This window comes from Ambystoma mexicanum, chromosome 4q, assembly GCF_040938575.1.
Source record: "Ambystoma mexicanum isolate Mex_15411 chromosome 4q, UKY_AmexF1_1, whole genome shotgun sequence".
Lineage (NCBI taxonomy): Eukaryota > Metazoa > Chordata > Amphibia > Caudata > Ambystomatidae > Ambystoma > Ambystoma mexicanum.
Genome location: NC_090928.1, coordinates 248,063,856 through 248,080,295, shown reverse-complemented (window position 1 = coordinate 248,080,295; position 16,440 = coordinate 248,063,856). Strand labels below are relative to the sequence as shown.

The following is a 16,440-nucleotide window of genomic DNA, read 5'->3' as shown; positions in this document are numbered from 1 at the left end:
GCATTAGTGCTCAGACACAGGAACCGAACTACAACCAGTCTCGGGGGATCCGACCCCCAACGATGAAAGGAGTGCTCATGAGCATTTATTTCCCTGAGACTGGGCGGGACATTATCCTTTGGTGATGGTTAGGAAACGTTCCTCTTTACTGCACCTTTCCTTCCATTGCTATGGACCCCCAAACATTTTACTTTTATTTCTGTATCTGACCTGTTCTTTTTACAGTGGAGTGAAGCCTTAAGCTTCACTACACTGGTTTTGCTCATCTGTTATGGGGGAACTGACATGTCCTTCAGGCTGTCGGTACTGGGAAACATTGTTTCCCTCAGTCGAGTTATTTTGTTACTACTTTTAGTAACTTTTTAACACTTGTGTTCGTTTTTATCATTGTACAATGCATTTTACAATGCAATACAATGGGGTATACGTTTTGTTTTGCCCTACACTAACACTCAGATGATTATTGGTCAAACATGGCCTTGCCTCAAGGTTTTTCGCTTGTCCATTAGCCAGCTTGTCTTTTAGCCTTCTTCCTGGCCTGTGAGGCCAGGAAAACCCTTATATGAACTTCCAGTGGCCGGTAAATCAGAGGTTTTTGGCGGGCTACTGGAGGGCTATGGGTGTTTTCTGCCAGGAAGTTGGCTGGGACTGTCTGGTCCCGATCCACAAACTGGTGCCAGTGTGTCTAAGTGGTATGCATGCGTTTTGCCTCCAGTGGTCCTGATTGGACCACTGCTGGCGTGCGTGAGGGGCAGACCTGTCATTGGCTAGTGGGAGCTGCTGCTCTTACCTGGCTGTTAGGATAAGAGGACCCCTGCACCCAATCTGGAGCCCCCTCTCTACCCCCCCCCTCTTTCTAGTACACACACTAGAGGGGCAGTTTACACACTGCACCCCCTGTACACTTACGTTCTTAGGAGGTGTAGGTGTGGAGTAGCCTGGCCTGCCATCACTTTTATGCTAAAGCAGCTCCATCGAGTTTAGACACGGGCGTGCATTGCCCTATGTTTATTCATCAGTTTGCCCCCTGCAATGTCGGGGGGGACACATAGCGGTTTTGGTTGCCTGGCAACGCATGAAGCCGGCACCAGCCTCGATTGCCCTGTGGCCATGCACAGCCAGGCCTCCTCCACCATGTCAGGACGTGGCTCTAACGCCCCTCCAATCACAGCGGCACTCCACCTTCAGGCCCCCATTGCCATGACAACAGCCTGCACACTTTAACCCAGCGAGAACCGCTCAGCGTTCCTTTTGCTCAAACGCGGCACTCGTACCGACTGACAGGAATTAAGTGCTGAGACACACACAGACCACCGAGCCAGTAACAGACGGTTAGCAACATTTAATTTTACGTATGCCACCACGCCCAGCAGGCATCTTAACCCCATGCACAGAGACGCTCTTAGCCGTTGCGATTATGCTTGCTAATTTTGTTTTTCCTTTGGCTGTTTCCTCCCCTCCATTGTGGTCCTGCGCCCTCCCTCACCATACGCCAGTTGTTCATGAGGCCAAGACAACCCATGGGCATGCTGCCAAATCACGGGCCCCAGATGTAAACAGGCCCCTCCGTCACCACTATGTGCTGAGGCTCTGTTCTGCCCTGAGCGCTCTGGTGAGCCACTACGTCCATCCAGGATAGGAGGAGAGGACATCTACCCAGCAAACCAAGCCTTTCTCCGCTGTTTTACCCCTTTTGAACCCGGCATGGGTAAGCATGCCTTTTACCAACATCTGTCATTTGGGAGATGACCATGAAGTTACACTCATGCCGCTTGCCACTATGAATAATAGGCCAGCGGCCCCCATTTGTGCCCCAAGCCTCACATAGACCTCTCTTTTTCTCTTCCTTTTTCTTTGCCTTCCCCTCTCCTCCTGCATCCCCTCACAGTCTCAGGATCTGAGGTGGGACAAGTTCCATACCATCGATATAGGCATATTCATTCAGGCCTCAGAGCCACACCAGCTGTATCCTATACAGGGGTTAGCTAATTTCTTTCCCCTGCAGTATGTCCTATGCTCCTTTTGCCCTGGTTGTTTTCCCAGCCCTTTCCTTGCCTTTTATTGTATTCTCGTTTTTAATTATGGCACACATACTCATTAGAGGTTTATGTTTGCATGCAGGGTTTCTGCAAAGCAATTGTTTTGGGTCCTGAAGAAGGCAACAGTCAAATCATAAGAGACATTTGCCGAAACGTCTTACTAACCCAACGGATTGGCAGCCTGCTACAATCGCACTGCGCCAGCAGTATGGACTAAACACCATTATGCCATACACAATGAAACCACAATAACCTATGTTTCTTGACGTCGACCTGCAATAAGGTTGATTTCATTGTTGAGCTAGACAGACAGTGGTTCTTCGAACCACTCTCTGCATATTCTCAAATTCATAGAAGAAGTGCGACAGATTTTTACATATAGGGTGACCTTTTTTTTCACTATGTTTGATTTGTTCAAATTTGTCAAAGTTTATTCTCGCTCTTTTTTTTAATGGACATGTTTTTGTACCTCACTGGTATATGTTTTATATTACATACTACACCAATGTGGAAAATGGTTTAATTAAATAACATCCACTATTAAGTATTCTTTGCAATATTGAAGGCTGTAAACTTTTTTCAAATAGTTTTTCTAGCTAAAAAGATCCCAGAATTATCTGTTTTTCCTTCGTGCCTACTTAACTAAATATAGTCAAAGGTTCTACCCACACAAGTGTTGAAGCCCCTCGGCTTCTTCACCACGTTTGTGTTTTTCTGATGCATGTCCCTAATATGGAACATGCCCACACATGTTGGGAACCCACCTCTGTAAAGCCCACTCTGGAGAGATCCTGGAAGAAACTGAAGGAGCCAAGACTCCTGTCCAGCTACAAGACATGCAAGGAGACCGTGGACCCGTCCAAAGCAGGCTTGGCAACCAACTTCTGCTGCTGCCTTGGTAGAGCCCTGTCCTTTGGAAGATAGCAGTCCTGTGAAGGAGCTGTGACCCCTGGAGTGGGGGGCACATACATTCTCAATGTCAGCTCAGAGTCCTGCGAAGAAGAGCCTTTGCTAGGGCCCCAGGACTGCCCTGTGGCTGACCAGCTCTGAGTTTGGGCTACCGTGCTGCAGATGTCGCCGTTCTGAGATGAGGCCTGGAACTTGGGGGAGATTCAGCGTGTGCAGCAAGAATTACCTCTGTGAAATGGTGTGGTCCTAGCATCAAGGGGACCCGAGATAGGAGGGAAAGCCTGACCGCGGCAAGGGAATCCCTTTGCGTCGCAGTGCATCGGTGGCCATTGTCCGAAACTGCTTTCCTGCATCCATTCCTGTCCTGAGAGGGGCCCTGCATTGAGTTCTGCTGCATTCTTCAATGGCTAGACCTTGCACCAGCATTAGACACCGACCGGAGAGCTGCTCAAACATGTAACCCGTGGAAATCAAGGGCTGAGGCTGACGGCGGGAAAGGCAACCTTGGACCCTCTTCATTTGGCCTACCAAGCACTCAGAACGTTGGCAACAAGTGTGTTAGTTAGTGTAACTTGTCCATGACACTTGGAAATGTTCACTGGACCCCAGAGACCCTACCTTCATTTTTCCAGCTTCACAAAACTGTATGGAACTTTGCAGACTTTTGGGCACAAGGCCTATACGTTTTAGGGCTGGACTTCTGAAGTTAGGCTTGCATCTCTGTGGACCTGAAGTGCTCATACTAATCTCTACCTTCCTTTTCAGGGGTTTGATATGTATTTTGCCCTACTCCAGTAATTGTGTATATATATATTTCTCATTTTTAGTATTGAGTGATAATATTACCTGTTTGTAGTAATTTTTCATTGTGTTGTTTGGCCATAAATAAGGAAGTATGTGTATACATGTTTGTCTAAGTGTGTTCCTTGATTATTTCACTGTGTGTTGCTCATTGAGGACCCCTTACAATCTCACCACCTCTTGAGACTTAGTCTAGACCACTTGTCGTGCTACCTTGAAATGGTTTGACTACAACACTCAGAGTTGTCCCTGTCACAATACTAGGTTGGCCTTGTATACATCTGTCCACCAGGCCAAAGTATCAAAAATCAGTCCTAACAGTGATCGCCTATAACCCTTCCTTTCTAGACTTGGGGCCTGGTCATTTTGTATCAGTACACTAGTTACTTCTAGAGTTGGGAATACACTGTTAGTGTTTCACCCATCCTGCCACCTGTTTGCTGACATAAAGCACCTCTCTTATCCAGAAAAACCTCAATTCCATTGGAGTTCTTCTGTCCTGACTTTAGAGCAATAATTGTTTGGGGATGTTCGGTCTTGCAGGCTGTTGGCAGAAGCAATCCGAGATGTGATCCTTTATAATTTTGCAAGTTACTACCCTGTTACATAGAGGACTTTCTTTTTCTGTTCTGTGTGGACATCAAACTATCTGAATTGTTACAGAATCCCCACATTGTCCATCCCTCCCACTTTGCCTTTAGGCCATTGATCTTAGTAGATTTTGTTGTTTCTCATTATCCCTTCTGTAGGCACATTTGTCTTATGCTTTACCTTGGATCACTGTGTCTTCATCCAGTCTCTGTACGTTTGACATTGCCAGGTTCATCAAAGTTTGATTTTCTGTGGTCTCCATCTTCACCTCAAGCATCTCCCTATAGCAAGGGTCTGCAACCTGGGTCTCTCCAGAAGTTTGGGACTGCAATACCCATGATCCCTCTCCACTGACTATGCTGGCTGGGCCTGATGGGAGCTGTAGTCCAAAAAACATCTGGAGATCCAAAGGGTTGCCTTGGCCCTGGTTCTCACACCTCCATTTTACCTCGGCTTTCATTTGCACCTCTAGACTTATCTCTGCCTGGGCCCTGTAATCTTATTGTAGCCTTGTCCATCTGCGCTAATACCTCCCATGCTGTCCCTCTTCTAGTTTAATTGTTGCCCCATGCTGCAGGCTCGTCTTTCCTTCATTCTCCTAGCCTCATCTTCCATCATTTCCCGCTTCTACTGCCCTCATCTTTCTTAATCATTTTGTTGACACTGAACCCTGGATGTCCTTTAAGACGAGGTAACAGTATCTGAGATGGATGGGGATGCAGATCTTACTCATACATCAATAATCAGACGACTCAGGAAGTTTGGCAAAAACATTACTGTTTTAATTACACTTGTTAAAACAGGGCTTACAACAGATATCAACAGGCGCTGCACAGTATTCTCTCTCAAGAGTTCTCAAACATTTCATAAAAAAACACAACTTTATAATAAAAATGGCAAAATAAGAAAACCTACGGGTGTTTCTGATGGGCTTAAGGAGAACATCTAAGTATACTTTCTATAAGGGCAGGGATCGTGGTGGGATCTCTAAAGTCAGGTGGACAACTAAGCCCACCCCAAGTGCAAGTCATTTTCCGTGTCAGACTAATACACAACGTTCTATTGGCTTCTCAACTATAGAGCTCCTTGCTACGTGGCCCTCTATAATTGGTTGGCACACTTGTACCCTTCTGGAATATTCCACTCGCTAGCAGCACAAAAGCTGGTACCCCAGTTGCTAGGGGGTTGGCCTGCTCATGCCTCCCCACCCAATTAACCCAACATCCATCATCACTCCTGTGGTCTGCCAGTCAATTAGTCTTTGAAGTCTTGAACTCAGCCTTGTGAAGGCTCATTGTGCCTGAGACTAAAAGGGAGTGAAGGCATGGCCCGATCTTCTGGTCTCGGTGTAGCTTGCCCCAAAGTCTATTTTCATCTGATCATGTGACTCGAGACCACATTTTGAGCTCCTTCGTTGTATTTAAAACTATTAAATGTAGAAAACCTGGTACTTCTAGTGTTTTTCCATTACACCTCATACAGGAGCTTGGCTTGCTTCTCACGTTTATTGTATCTTCTCAAGTAGATAACCAGGCTCTTGGCAGCCCTGACTCTTGACACTGGGCCAGACAAGCCTTCTCGAATCTTCCTTCGCCGTCAGCTATTCTATTCTGGTGCGCCACACTTTCAACCCTTTCATTCACAGGGTCCAATTTTGCTAAAATGCGTTGTGGAACATCCAGATACTATACACACATATGTGTGTTTGTATGTATATATATATATATTGGCGGCACCGCCTGCAGTCTATTCCTTACGTATATGATTACTTCGTATACTTGCATTACTGCAACAGTATATTTGTGAAATGGCTTTGCATTTTCTTCAGTGCTTTTCCACACGTGCAATCTTCAGGTCTATATACTTTCTTCATTAGCATCTCTTCTGGGTGCATCATTTCTGCTTCATGTGGCGTCACCAGTCTCCTCTTTCACTCATCGTCACACTTATTCCGGAAATTCCTTCAGAAGACTGTAATTTCTTCGGGGATACATCATATTGGGTTTTCTCAATGTATAGGTACCATTACTGGCTTTGCACATGTCACAATTTCTGGCTGCCAATATATAGGCAGAATTGGGGCGGGTCTTCCGGTAGAGGTACTTGCTTCCTCCTCTACACTACCATTGTGACTTGTAATGAGTAGGGGAGAACAGCACGCTAACTAGTGGGGTTTTAAAAAAATAGGGTACAATGAAACAAAATTAAAAGAAAGTAACAGCCACTACCTTTTAGTTGTGTGAAAGTCTCACAAAAATATGCCCAGATGTTCGACGAGTTTGTTGTGCCTATAGAGTTGCGAGCTAAAAACTCACTGGTGATGGCCATCAAGCCTGAAAAATGTCTGCTGTTGCTTGGAGCCTCCTGCGAATGTGAAGTGCTGGAGGGCTCCTTTTGGGGTGGCACCAAGGGCTGATGTGCATGGTGTTCCCCCTTGTGTAGTCTCAGACCGGGCTAAAAATGATGTACTGCCAGGCTGTCAAGAGCGACTGGCAATGGTTATGACTAATTTCCATCTGATCGCTCATCACTTTTTGTTAGTTAAAGGGATCTGCATTGTTCTGATACGAACAGTTGAATCCAAAAGTATGCTTTAGCCCAATAAGAGTATTATCCTCCTAAGGCCAGTGAAGGTTAAACCCAGTGAAGGTCAAACCCTTTTTGTAAGCTGTTTTTAAGCACTGTTTTGAAGAGACGCAATCATGCTATCGCTTCCTTTTGGGATTCTCTGGTGTTTCTGCTCGGTGTGTGCAAGAACAGCAAATGAACCCCCAAACTTCTGGTTTCCTTACATCGCAAAATGTCACTCCCTACATGGTCTTGTTGTTTGGCAGATGTTAGAGGGAGTTTTCTTTGCCCAGTTTAATCTGCTTTCAAATGCCTGTCTTTTGTAGGGTGCAAGCAGTGTCTACGATCATGAAGTTTGCATTGCGGCGGATTCGTACTTACCTGTGGATGACACCATGATACCGACTGGTGGGTAGCTTGACGTTTCTGGCCGCGCTTGGCAAGCTTTGTTAGACATGCAATGGGGTAGCTCCCAAAGTATAGGTAATGTGTTGCTTTTTTAATGCATTTCATTGAATCAGTGCGAGGGATGATTGCAAACTATTGTGAATGGTCACAGTAGATGAGGAGCAGAACACTCAGCACACCTAAAAGATGGGTTCAACAGCTTTATTCTTAGCAAGGACGAGAGAAAGACAAAGACTGCCTCTTTTTCTCCAATTGGTAAGCTTGGAGCTTTTAATTATGCATTTGTTCAAAAAAAGAAAATATATAGAAATGTATGCCCTTTAATGACACTTGTTTCGACATAAGCGTCTTTTTCAAATCAGGGCTAATTTCATTTCATTAGCAAAAATAGCATATTCATTACAAAAGTCAAAGAGAACAAAAGTAGAAAATTATCATTGTGTACGTTATAATTCAAACACAAGCAATTTTATGCATATCGGTTGGAGGGTGGCCATTGGGGGAGGGGGTAGGGTGGGATTGTTGGGGATGGTTGAAAAAATGCAAAGAAAAATGCAAAGAAAAAATCAAATAGACAAAACATTAATAAGAAAATATTTAGTTGTCCATATCTAATTTCACAAAGTCTTAAGAATGGCAATTTGCAAAATCTTTCTTACCTAGTGAGTTCGAATGAAAATTCATAAGTTCAATGCTTAAGGTAAATAATCATGGGTTAAATCCCTACAACAAAAACAGCATGTGACCCATTAGTATGTTTAAACACTTTTAGTTAATGAAGTACCTTTAAGAGATAATTGTTGTGCATTGTCTATATTTTTATTTTTAATGTTGCCATTGTAAGAATGTAACAGAAGGTTACGTTAGGGTTAATCCGTTAAATGATGTTGATGGGTGAAAGGACAAGTAAGCCGGTTTCCGGTTAATTGCAACATAAACGTTTTAACCGTGTTGATACTCCTGGTAGAGCCAGTATGATAATTCTCTTAATGTTAACATTTGTGATTGCGCGATCTGGGCGATCGTAGCTCCACGTGAAACCACGTGCAGTTTCAAAATGCTAGTAAGACCCCCTGCAGAAGCCCCTACTCCACACTTACCTGTTCGTCTGCGTGTGTCGTTCAAAAAAGTCCCTGTTCGTTCTGCGTCGGATTGCTGTTATTATTGTAACCGTGGTACCCGAACAATTTGGTCCTACTACAGTGTTTACCCGGAACTTCTACTTTATTGTGCAGCGTTATGACGCAATTCTAGTGTCCATTCACTTTATTTATAGTTATTACTTTGCTCTCATATTGATTGAGTTCTTGGTGTTATTTAGCAATAAAATTGTGTATTTTAAATCAAACCTAAAAATGTGCTGAGGTGTTACACGTAAATGCCAATCGCGTGTGTTATATTCATACCGTAAATTGTGTGACTTGTGTTATTATTGAAAACATTAAATAAGAACTTCCAAAATTAAAAAAGTGGATGGTACACCATCTCTAGTAGTCCTTTGTTGATTACTATTGTCGCGGCCATATTTTGGGCGAACATTGGTTAACTAATATGAGAATCGCGTTTTCTTAATCAATATTAGTATAATGTCAATGGGAAAGACATTACAAAGGGCATGCGTTTGTAGTGGATTAAGCACAGGGCGGGTTGTGTAACCTAAGTGTAAAATCGAGGTTTTCTTTGAGTATTTTATTTTATTTTATTTTAAATGTTCCACATGGTTACCGAAATTGAGCGAATTAAAGCAATAGCTGTATTTGTTGTAGAATTAGTTCAAACCGTTGTGTTAAGGGTATTACCCTAATGTGTGCTGTTATGCATAATTTGTAGGAAAAAAGCATATCTACCTTTTTGATACCCTTGATAACGTTCAAAACCTGGTGTATGAAAACATACTTGTACAATTTGAGCTTAAGATAAGCAAAACTATTTTAAACTAAAATTGCTAAGTACATATGGTGTACATACAACACTTCCTTGTGTAATGGAGGCCTAATATAAGCATAATCATTTTTGACTAATCGAAATGATGAGTACATGCAAGAGAACATTGAAAACTGATATGTATGTGAAAAATGTTCTTTCATTTATCTTTAAAGGAATGAGGCCATCTCATAATCAGAGTTCAAGCCTCTTTCTACTACACGAAATGTGCAAATCAATTTTGCTTCTTCTTGCCGCAGTTTGGTTTCAAGATCTCCTCCTCTCGGTCCCAAAGACACTTTTTTGAGTCCAATATGATGTTAGAACTTCTAATAGAACATGCCTCCGGGGAGCACAAACGGATAACAAACCAAATAGAGGAGGTCAAAAAGGAAATACAAGAAGCAAAAGCACTAGAGGTGACAAAAGAGAAGAACTACCAAAAAATGTTCGAGATTTTGAAGGAATATCAAGACGAAATTAAACTCAGAAAGATGAGAAAATTCTTTCGAGACAACAGAGATTATGAGGATGATAAGGTGTACACCTTTCAGGACAAATATAAACAATTAAGTAAGCCCAGTTTGAAAGAAAGCACACCAAACACTTGCCCAGGTAGTTCGGATGCAGATTCTGAAGGAGATCAAGACAAGGATACACCTAACACTACTGAACCCCAAGAAGGACAAGGATTTTTTAATCAAATAAGGAGATATAAAAAAGGCAACAGACTCACTTACCAGAATCAGAAGCAAGTACGTTTTTTATTGCCACAACAGGCAACCCAACAACAACCGCCAACAGGAGGAGGGGGAAACGTGGCAACAGTAGACACAGGAAATCCAGAGGCGCAAGAGGATTTCAGGAGACTAACAAGAGCAAGAGTAAGAGAAGCAGTGAAAAAGAACAAGTGAAAGACCTGGTTTTGAACATATCCAATCATCAACTTCAACCTGAAGAAATATCATTATTAAACAAAGGATTCACCTTTGCACCAACCACAAACTTCAATAATACAGAAGTACATATAGATTTATTCAAATTCGTGAGGAAGCTGAAATTAAAAAAACATTTTGACACTCAAATCAAGGTGCATCATACGAAGGAACCATTGATACAGGAAAGTGAGATAACCATTGAAGATTTGGCCAATATAAACACACTCGGAGGTCTACAAGAAACAGAAGAAAGACCTATCCATGAGACATTACATGAACTTCGAATACAACAAACCAGCCTTTCTGCTAAAGAGTTGAAACCAAAATCCAAGTTCACGCCACAGCTTATGCCGGACAATCTAGTCGATACCTTTTACAAAACAGTCACCAAGGATTTAAATGACTACAACGATGCTAAAACTACAAACAGATTTAAAATGAAATACCAATATGACAATTTAACCAGAATGGATAGAAAAGTTCTTTTTCAACTCAAGAAAGACCATAATCTGGTGATTAAAGGAGCTGACAAAGGAGGGAAAATAGTAGTAATGGACAGAGCAGATTATATAGAGATGGCAATGACCCATCTGAATACGCTGAATTGCTACGCCATACTGAAAAAGAACCCTAAATTGGAAATACTAACAGAATTGAAAGAAGCAATTACTTCATGGCACAGACAAGGACTAACTACTGATGAGGAAAAATACTTTTTGGAAATAAAACAACCTATATTACCGACAATATATTTTTTACCTAAAATACACAAAGAGTATACAAAGATCCCAGAAGGTAGACCAATTCTAAGTGGAATTGGTTGGGCAACCATGAACCTGGAACAGTACATTGATAATATCTTAAGACCAATGGCGTTTAAAACCAAATCCTATTTGAGAGATACAACTGAGACAATTAACAAACTAGCAATGATTGAATGGCAACAGGGCTACATCCTGGCTACCTGGGACGTACGTTCCCTATACACATCAATTAGACATGATGTTGCTATAGAAACTATGGATCACGTATTTTCAAAGGAATTAGCGTCTAATTACCAATCTGTAAGCATGTTGAAGGAAATGCTTCTATTGACATTATAAAATAATGTATTTATCTTCAATGGTCAATTCTTTAAGCAGACACAAGGAGTGGCAATGGGGATTAAATATGCCCCAGCGCTTGCCAATTTGACGATGGCGATGTACGAAGACAAACACATTTTCACAGACAATGAATTTGACGCGAAGGTAATATTATGGACACGGTACATAGATGATGTACTGATAATTTGGAAAGGGGAAGAGGGACCCTTGGAAGATTTTAGGAACAGAGCAAATAAGAACACGATGGGGATAGAATTTACTGGAACTGCCAGCGCTCACGAAATAAATTTCTTAGATCTGACCATTTACGTAGAAGACAATCATCTCAAAACAAAAACTTTCAGGAAAAGTACGGAAGCAAATTCAACTCTATTCTCAACAAGTTGCCATGTTAATTCGGTGATTAGGAATATACCAAAAGGAGAGTTCATCAGAGCTCGAAGAAACTGCTCTGAAAAAAGCAGTTTTGAAGATGAATGTAAACTACTAACAAGGCGATTCAAAACAAGAGGCTATGGAAATAAAATAATCATGCTAGCTAAGAATAAGGCCTCCCAGGTGGATATGGAAAGCACCCTGAAGCCAACAAAATCCAAACAAGAGGTAAAACAAGAAATTAGTTTCATTACAAACTACTGTGCAGACAACAAAGTTTTGAGAAAGATTTTGAGAAAAAATTGGCATCTGTTACAACTTGATGAAAATGTGAGAAAGTACATCAGAGACAATCCCACTTTAATTTACCGACGAGCCAAAACTATTAAAAACATTCTGAGCCCCTCATTCCTTCCAGAGGAGAAAAAAGATACTACAGTCACATGGCTTCCGCCGTCACCCATTGGATTTCGAAAATGTGGAACATGCACAATGTGCAAACATGCTTTGAACAATACAGTGATCTTTAAAGACAAATATAAGATATCACACAAGATAGTGGATCAAATCAACTGTAGAAGTAAGTTTGTAGTATATGCAATTGTCTGCCATTGTGAAAAAATCTACATAGGCAGTACCATTTAGGAACCCAGGACAAGAATAAGGGAACATATATCAAACATTGGGAGTCAAGATACTAATTTACCCTTAGCACAACACTGGCAAAGTAAACACCAACGAGTTCATAAAAAGGAATTGAAATTCATTGGACTCAAAAAAGTGTCTTTGGGACCGAGAGGAGGAGATCTTGAAACCAAACTGCGGCAAGAAGAAACAAAAATTGATTTGCAAATTTCATGTAGTAGAAAGAGGCTTGAACTCTGATCATGAGATGGCCTCATTCCTTTAAAGATAAATGAAAGAACATTTTTCACATACATATCAGTTTTCAATGTTCTCTTGCATGTACTCATCATTTCGATTAGTCAAAAATGATTAGGCTTATATTAGGCCTCCATTACACAAGGAAGTGTTGTATGTACACCATATGTACTTAACAATTTTAGTTTAAAATAGTTTTGCTTATCTTAAGCTCAAATTATACAAGTATGTTTTCATACACCAGGTTTTGAACGTTATCAAGGGTATCAAAAAGGTAGATATGCTTTTTTCCTACAAATTATGCATAACAGCACACATTAGGGTAATACCCTTAACACAACGGTTTGAACTAATTCTACAACAAATATAGCTATTGCTTTAATTCGCTCAATTTCGGTAACCATGTGGAACATTTAAAATAAAATAAAATACTCAAAGAAAACCTCAATTTTACACTTAGGTTACACAACCCGCCCTGCGCTTAATCCACTACAAACGCATGCCCTTTGTAATGTCTTTCCCATTGACATATTACTAATATTGATTAAGAAAACGCGATTCTCATATTAGTTAACCAATGTTCGCCCACAATATGGCCGCGACAATAGTAATCAACAAAGGACTACTAGAGATGGTGTACCATACGCTTTTTTAATTTTGGAAGTTCTTATTTAATGTTTTTAATAATAACATAAGTCACACAATTTACGGTATGAATATAACACACACGATTGGCATTTATGTGTAACACCTCAGCACATTTTTAGGTTTGATTTAAAATACACAATTTTATTCCTAAATAACACCAAGAACTCAATCAATATGAGAGCAAAGTAATAACTATAAATAAAGTGAATGGACACTAGAATCCCATCATAACGCTGCACAATAAAGTAGAAGTTCCGGGTAAACACTGTAGTAGGACCAAATTGTTCAGGTACCACGGTTACAATAATAACACCAATCCGACGCAGAACAAACAGGGACTTTTTTGAACGACACACGCGGACGAAAAGGTAAGCGTGGAGTAGGGGCTTCTGCAGGGGGTCTTACTAGCATTTTGAAACTGCACGTGGTTTCACGTGGAGCTACGATCGCCCAGATCGCGCAATCGCGAATGTTAACATTAAGAGAATTATCATACTGGCTCTACTAGGAGTATTAACATGGTTAAAATGTTTATGTTGCAATTAACCGGAAACCGGCTTACTTGTCCTTTCACCCATCAACATCATTTAACGGATTAACCCTAACGTAACCTTCTGTTACATTCTTACAATGGCAACATTAAAAATAAAAATATAGACCATGCACAACAATTATCTCTTAAAGGTACTTCATTAACTAAAAGTGTTTAAACATACTAATGGGTCACATGCTGTTTTTGTTGTAGGGATTTAACCCATGACTATTTACATTAAGCATTGAATTTATGAATTTTCATTCGAACTCACTAGGTAAGAAAGATTTTGCAAATTGCCATTCTTAAGACTTTAAGTGAAATTAGATATGGACAACTAAATATTTTCTTATTAATGTTTTGTCTATTTGATTTTTTCTTTGCATTTTTCTTTGCATTTTTTCAACCATCCCTAACAATCCCACCCTACACCCTCCCCAATGGCCACCCTCCAACCGATATGCATAAAATTGCTTGTGTTTGAATTATAACATGTACACAATGATCATTTTCTCCTTTTGTTCTCTTTGACTTTTGTAATGAATATGCTATTTTTGCTAATGAAATGCAATTAGCCCTGATTTGAAAAAGACGCTTATGTCGAAACACATGTCATTCAAGGGCATACATTTCTATATATTTTCTTTTTTTGAACAAATGCATAATTAAAAGCTCCAAGCTTACTGATTGGAGAAAAAGAGGCAGTCTTTGTCTTTCTTTCTCTCGTCCTTGATAAGGGCGCATGACAATAGCTTAAGTAGCAAAGATTGTTTTGCAATTTGGATTCAAATGGAGTTAGGGAGCCATGAAACTCCGTTGCTACTTCATCGTGCGACCGTGACCTTGAATTCAACATTCAACAAGGAGAGGGCGCTGAGGTCCACGGGGGTAGATACCCAATAAAAAAGGCTCCCCACTCATAAGCAAGAGCTTTATTCTTAGCACTGGAAGAGTTGGCTACATGCTTACATGTGGGGTGTACAATGTAAGCATGTAGCCATAGGATCGCCTTTTCAGCTGAATTATGGAAGCGATGAAGCGGAGAGGAGCAAACCGAATAGTAGTGGGGGGACTTCCTAATTTCCTATACCTGGTTTAGCCCTTTCTGGCAAGGTTCCCAATGTCTCCCCTATTGGCTAACTTAAGGCAAGGTTCGGCGGTCAGGGGTCACGGTTATGTGGAAGAAGTAATTAAAACAAGCGATGACTAATTCTTTCAGGGTGGAGGATTAACACAACCAAGTGCCAGGGGATATATTGGAAGACCGGGTGTTCTGGTCTAAGGTCTAAGGTCAGTGCTATACACTAAATAAAAGGAGCTCTGGTTTGCCACACACACACACTCACACACACCCCATGTGAAGAGACTCTTTAATTTCACTCACAGCCACAGGGTGTTTAAAGCACCAGAGCAAAACTCTTTCCTGACCTTGAATGCTGATCCGCATGTTCTGGATATATAGATGTCCTCCTCTCTTGAGTCACCCTCCTGGCTCTGTAGACGTAGACACGTCAGATGCCTACTAGCCAGAACATTTTAATTTGCCCTGGCCTTAGGGGATACCCAAAACACATTTCTCTCTGGCTCCCATGCTTGGTTGCTTTTCAGATTGAAATTATTATTACACAGCAGCCCAGGGTTGCCCTCCTTGCCTTGCTCTGCTTGGTATCCCCAGTTTTTTAGCTTCTGTGCGGCTCAAGCTCTGGTGGTCACAAGATGCCAGCAAGGGCTGCATTACAGCACTCAGCAGGTTAACATGGTGAACCAGAAGGAGGACTCGGACTACAATGGGTCATAGTGTAGCTTGGTTGAATCAAAATAAAAATGCCTAACTGGGCCCATCGCTATGAGGGAAGTCCCCTGCCTTCTAAAACAAAAACCAAGGAAGCTTGTCGTAATCCAATATAAAGAGTCCTGCGTCCAAATTCCTTGTTGCTAACTGGTGCTACGACCTTAGAAAGCCTAACTAAAAAGGGGGCTTGCAGAACAGCTTCTGGTTGGGCTTCTGTCTGACCTGGCTCTTAGAGAACTTATCAGCCGTCTCTGAGTTTCTTTCACTTGTCTGTTGACAAGGTAGAGTCTTCGTGGATAGTTTCAGTTAAAATTATAAATGTCTTCTAGATTTCTTCAAGTTTTCTCACCCCCCCCCACCACCAATCCCTTTTGGGAAAGGACCAATGCTTCTTCCTTGTATATTTCAGCTGTTTATTACTGGTTCAATCCCTCTAAATTCCTTCAGGATCACTTTGCATATCCGTCTGCAGTATCCTCCACCCCTACTCCTTCTCAGGCCTGCTGCGACACACTTGCCACTCACTTCACCACCAAAACTACGGACATCCTGAACAGCCTTGTCACACACTCTTCCAACCCATTCCTCACCTCTTTACCTCCCTTGGCTACTCACCCTGCTCCTTCCTCCTTTTCCTCCTTTGCCTTTGTCTCACTGGAAGAAGTAACCAGAGTTGTCAACTCCCTGAAGGTCTCTTCCAAACAGATTGCCCCTTGCTCATCCAGAACCATCAAGGACAAAATGTGCTCTCTCTGATCTCTGTAACCACTCATTTGCTACTGGTTCTTTTCCATCCCCCCGCAAGCACTCCCTTGTGCGCCCCCTCCTTAAAAACCCTTCCTGTCCAGCCATCTATTGGCCCATTTCCATTACCCCCTTCCTGAGGAAACGGCTTGAGAATTTGGCCCTGCTCCAACTTAACTCTCAC

At 41.7% G+C, this 16,440-nt stretch overlaps 1 protein-coding gene across 3 annotated transcripts in view; it reads left to right on the top strand.

Moving 5' to 3' along the window:
* GALM (galactose mutarotase) overlaps window positions 1-16,440 on the top strand; it is a 343,990-nt gene that overhangs the window by 139,819 nt on the left and 187,731 nt on the right. For all 3 annotated transcript variants that reach the window (XM_069607805.1, XM_069607807.1, XM_069607808.1), the window contains exon 5: window positions 7,235-7,316. In XM_069607805.1, the coding sequence (XP_069463906.1) occupies window positions 7,235-7,316 (82 nt within the window). The remainder of the gene's footprint in view (window positions 1-7,234; window positions 7,317-16,440) is intronic.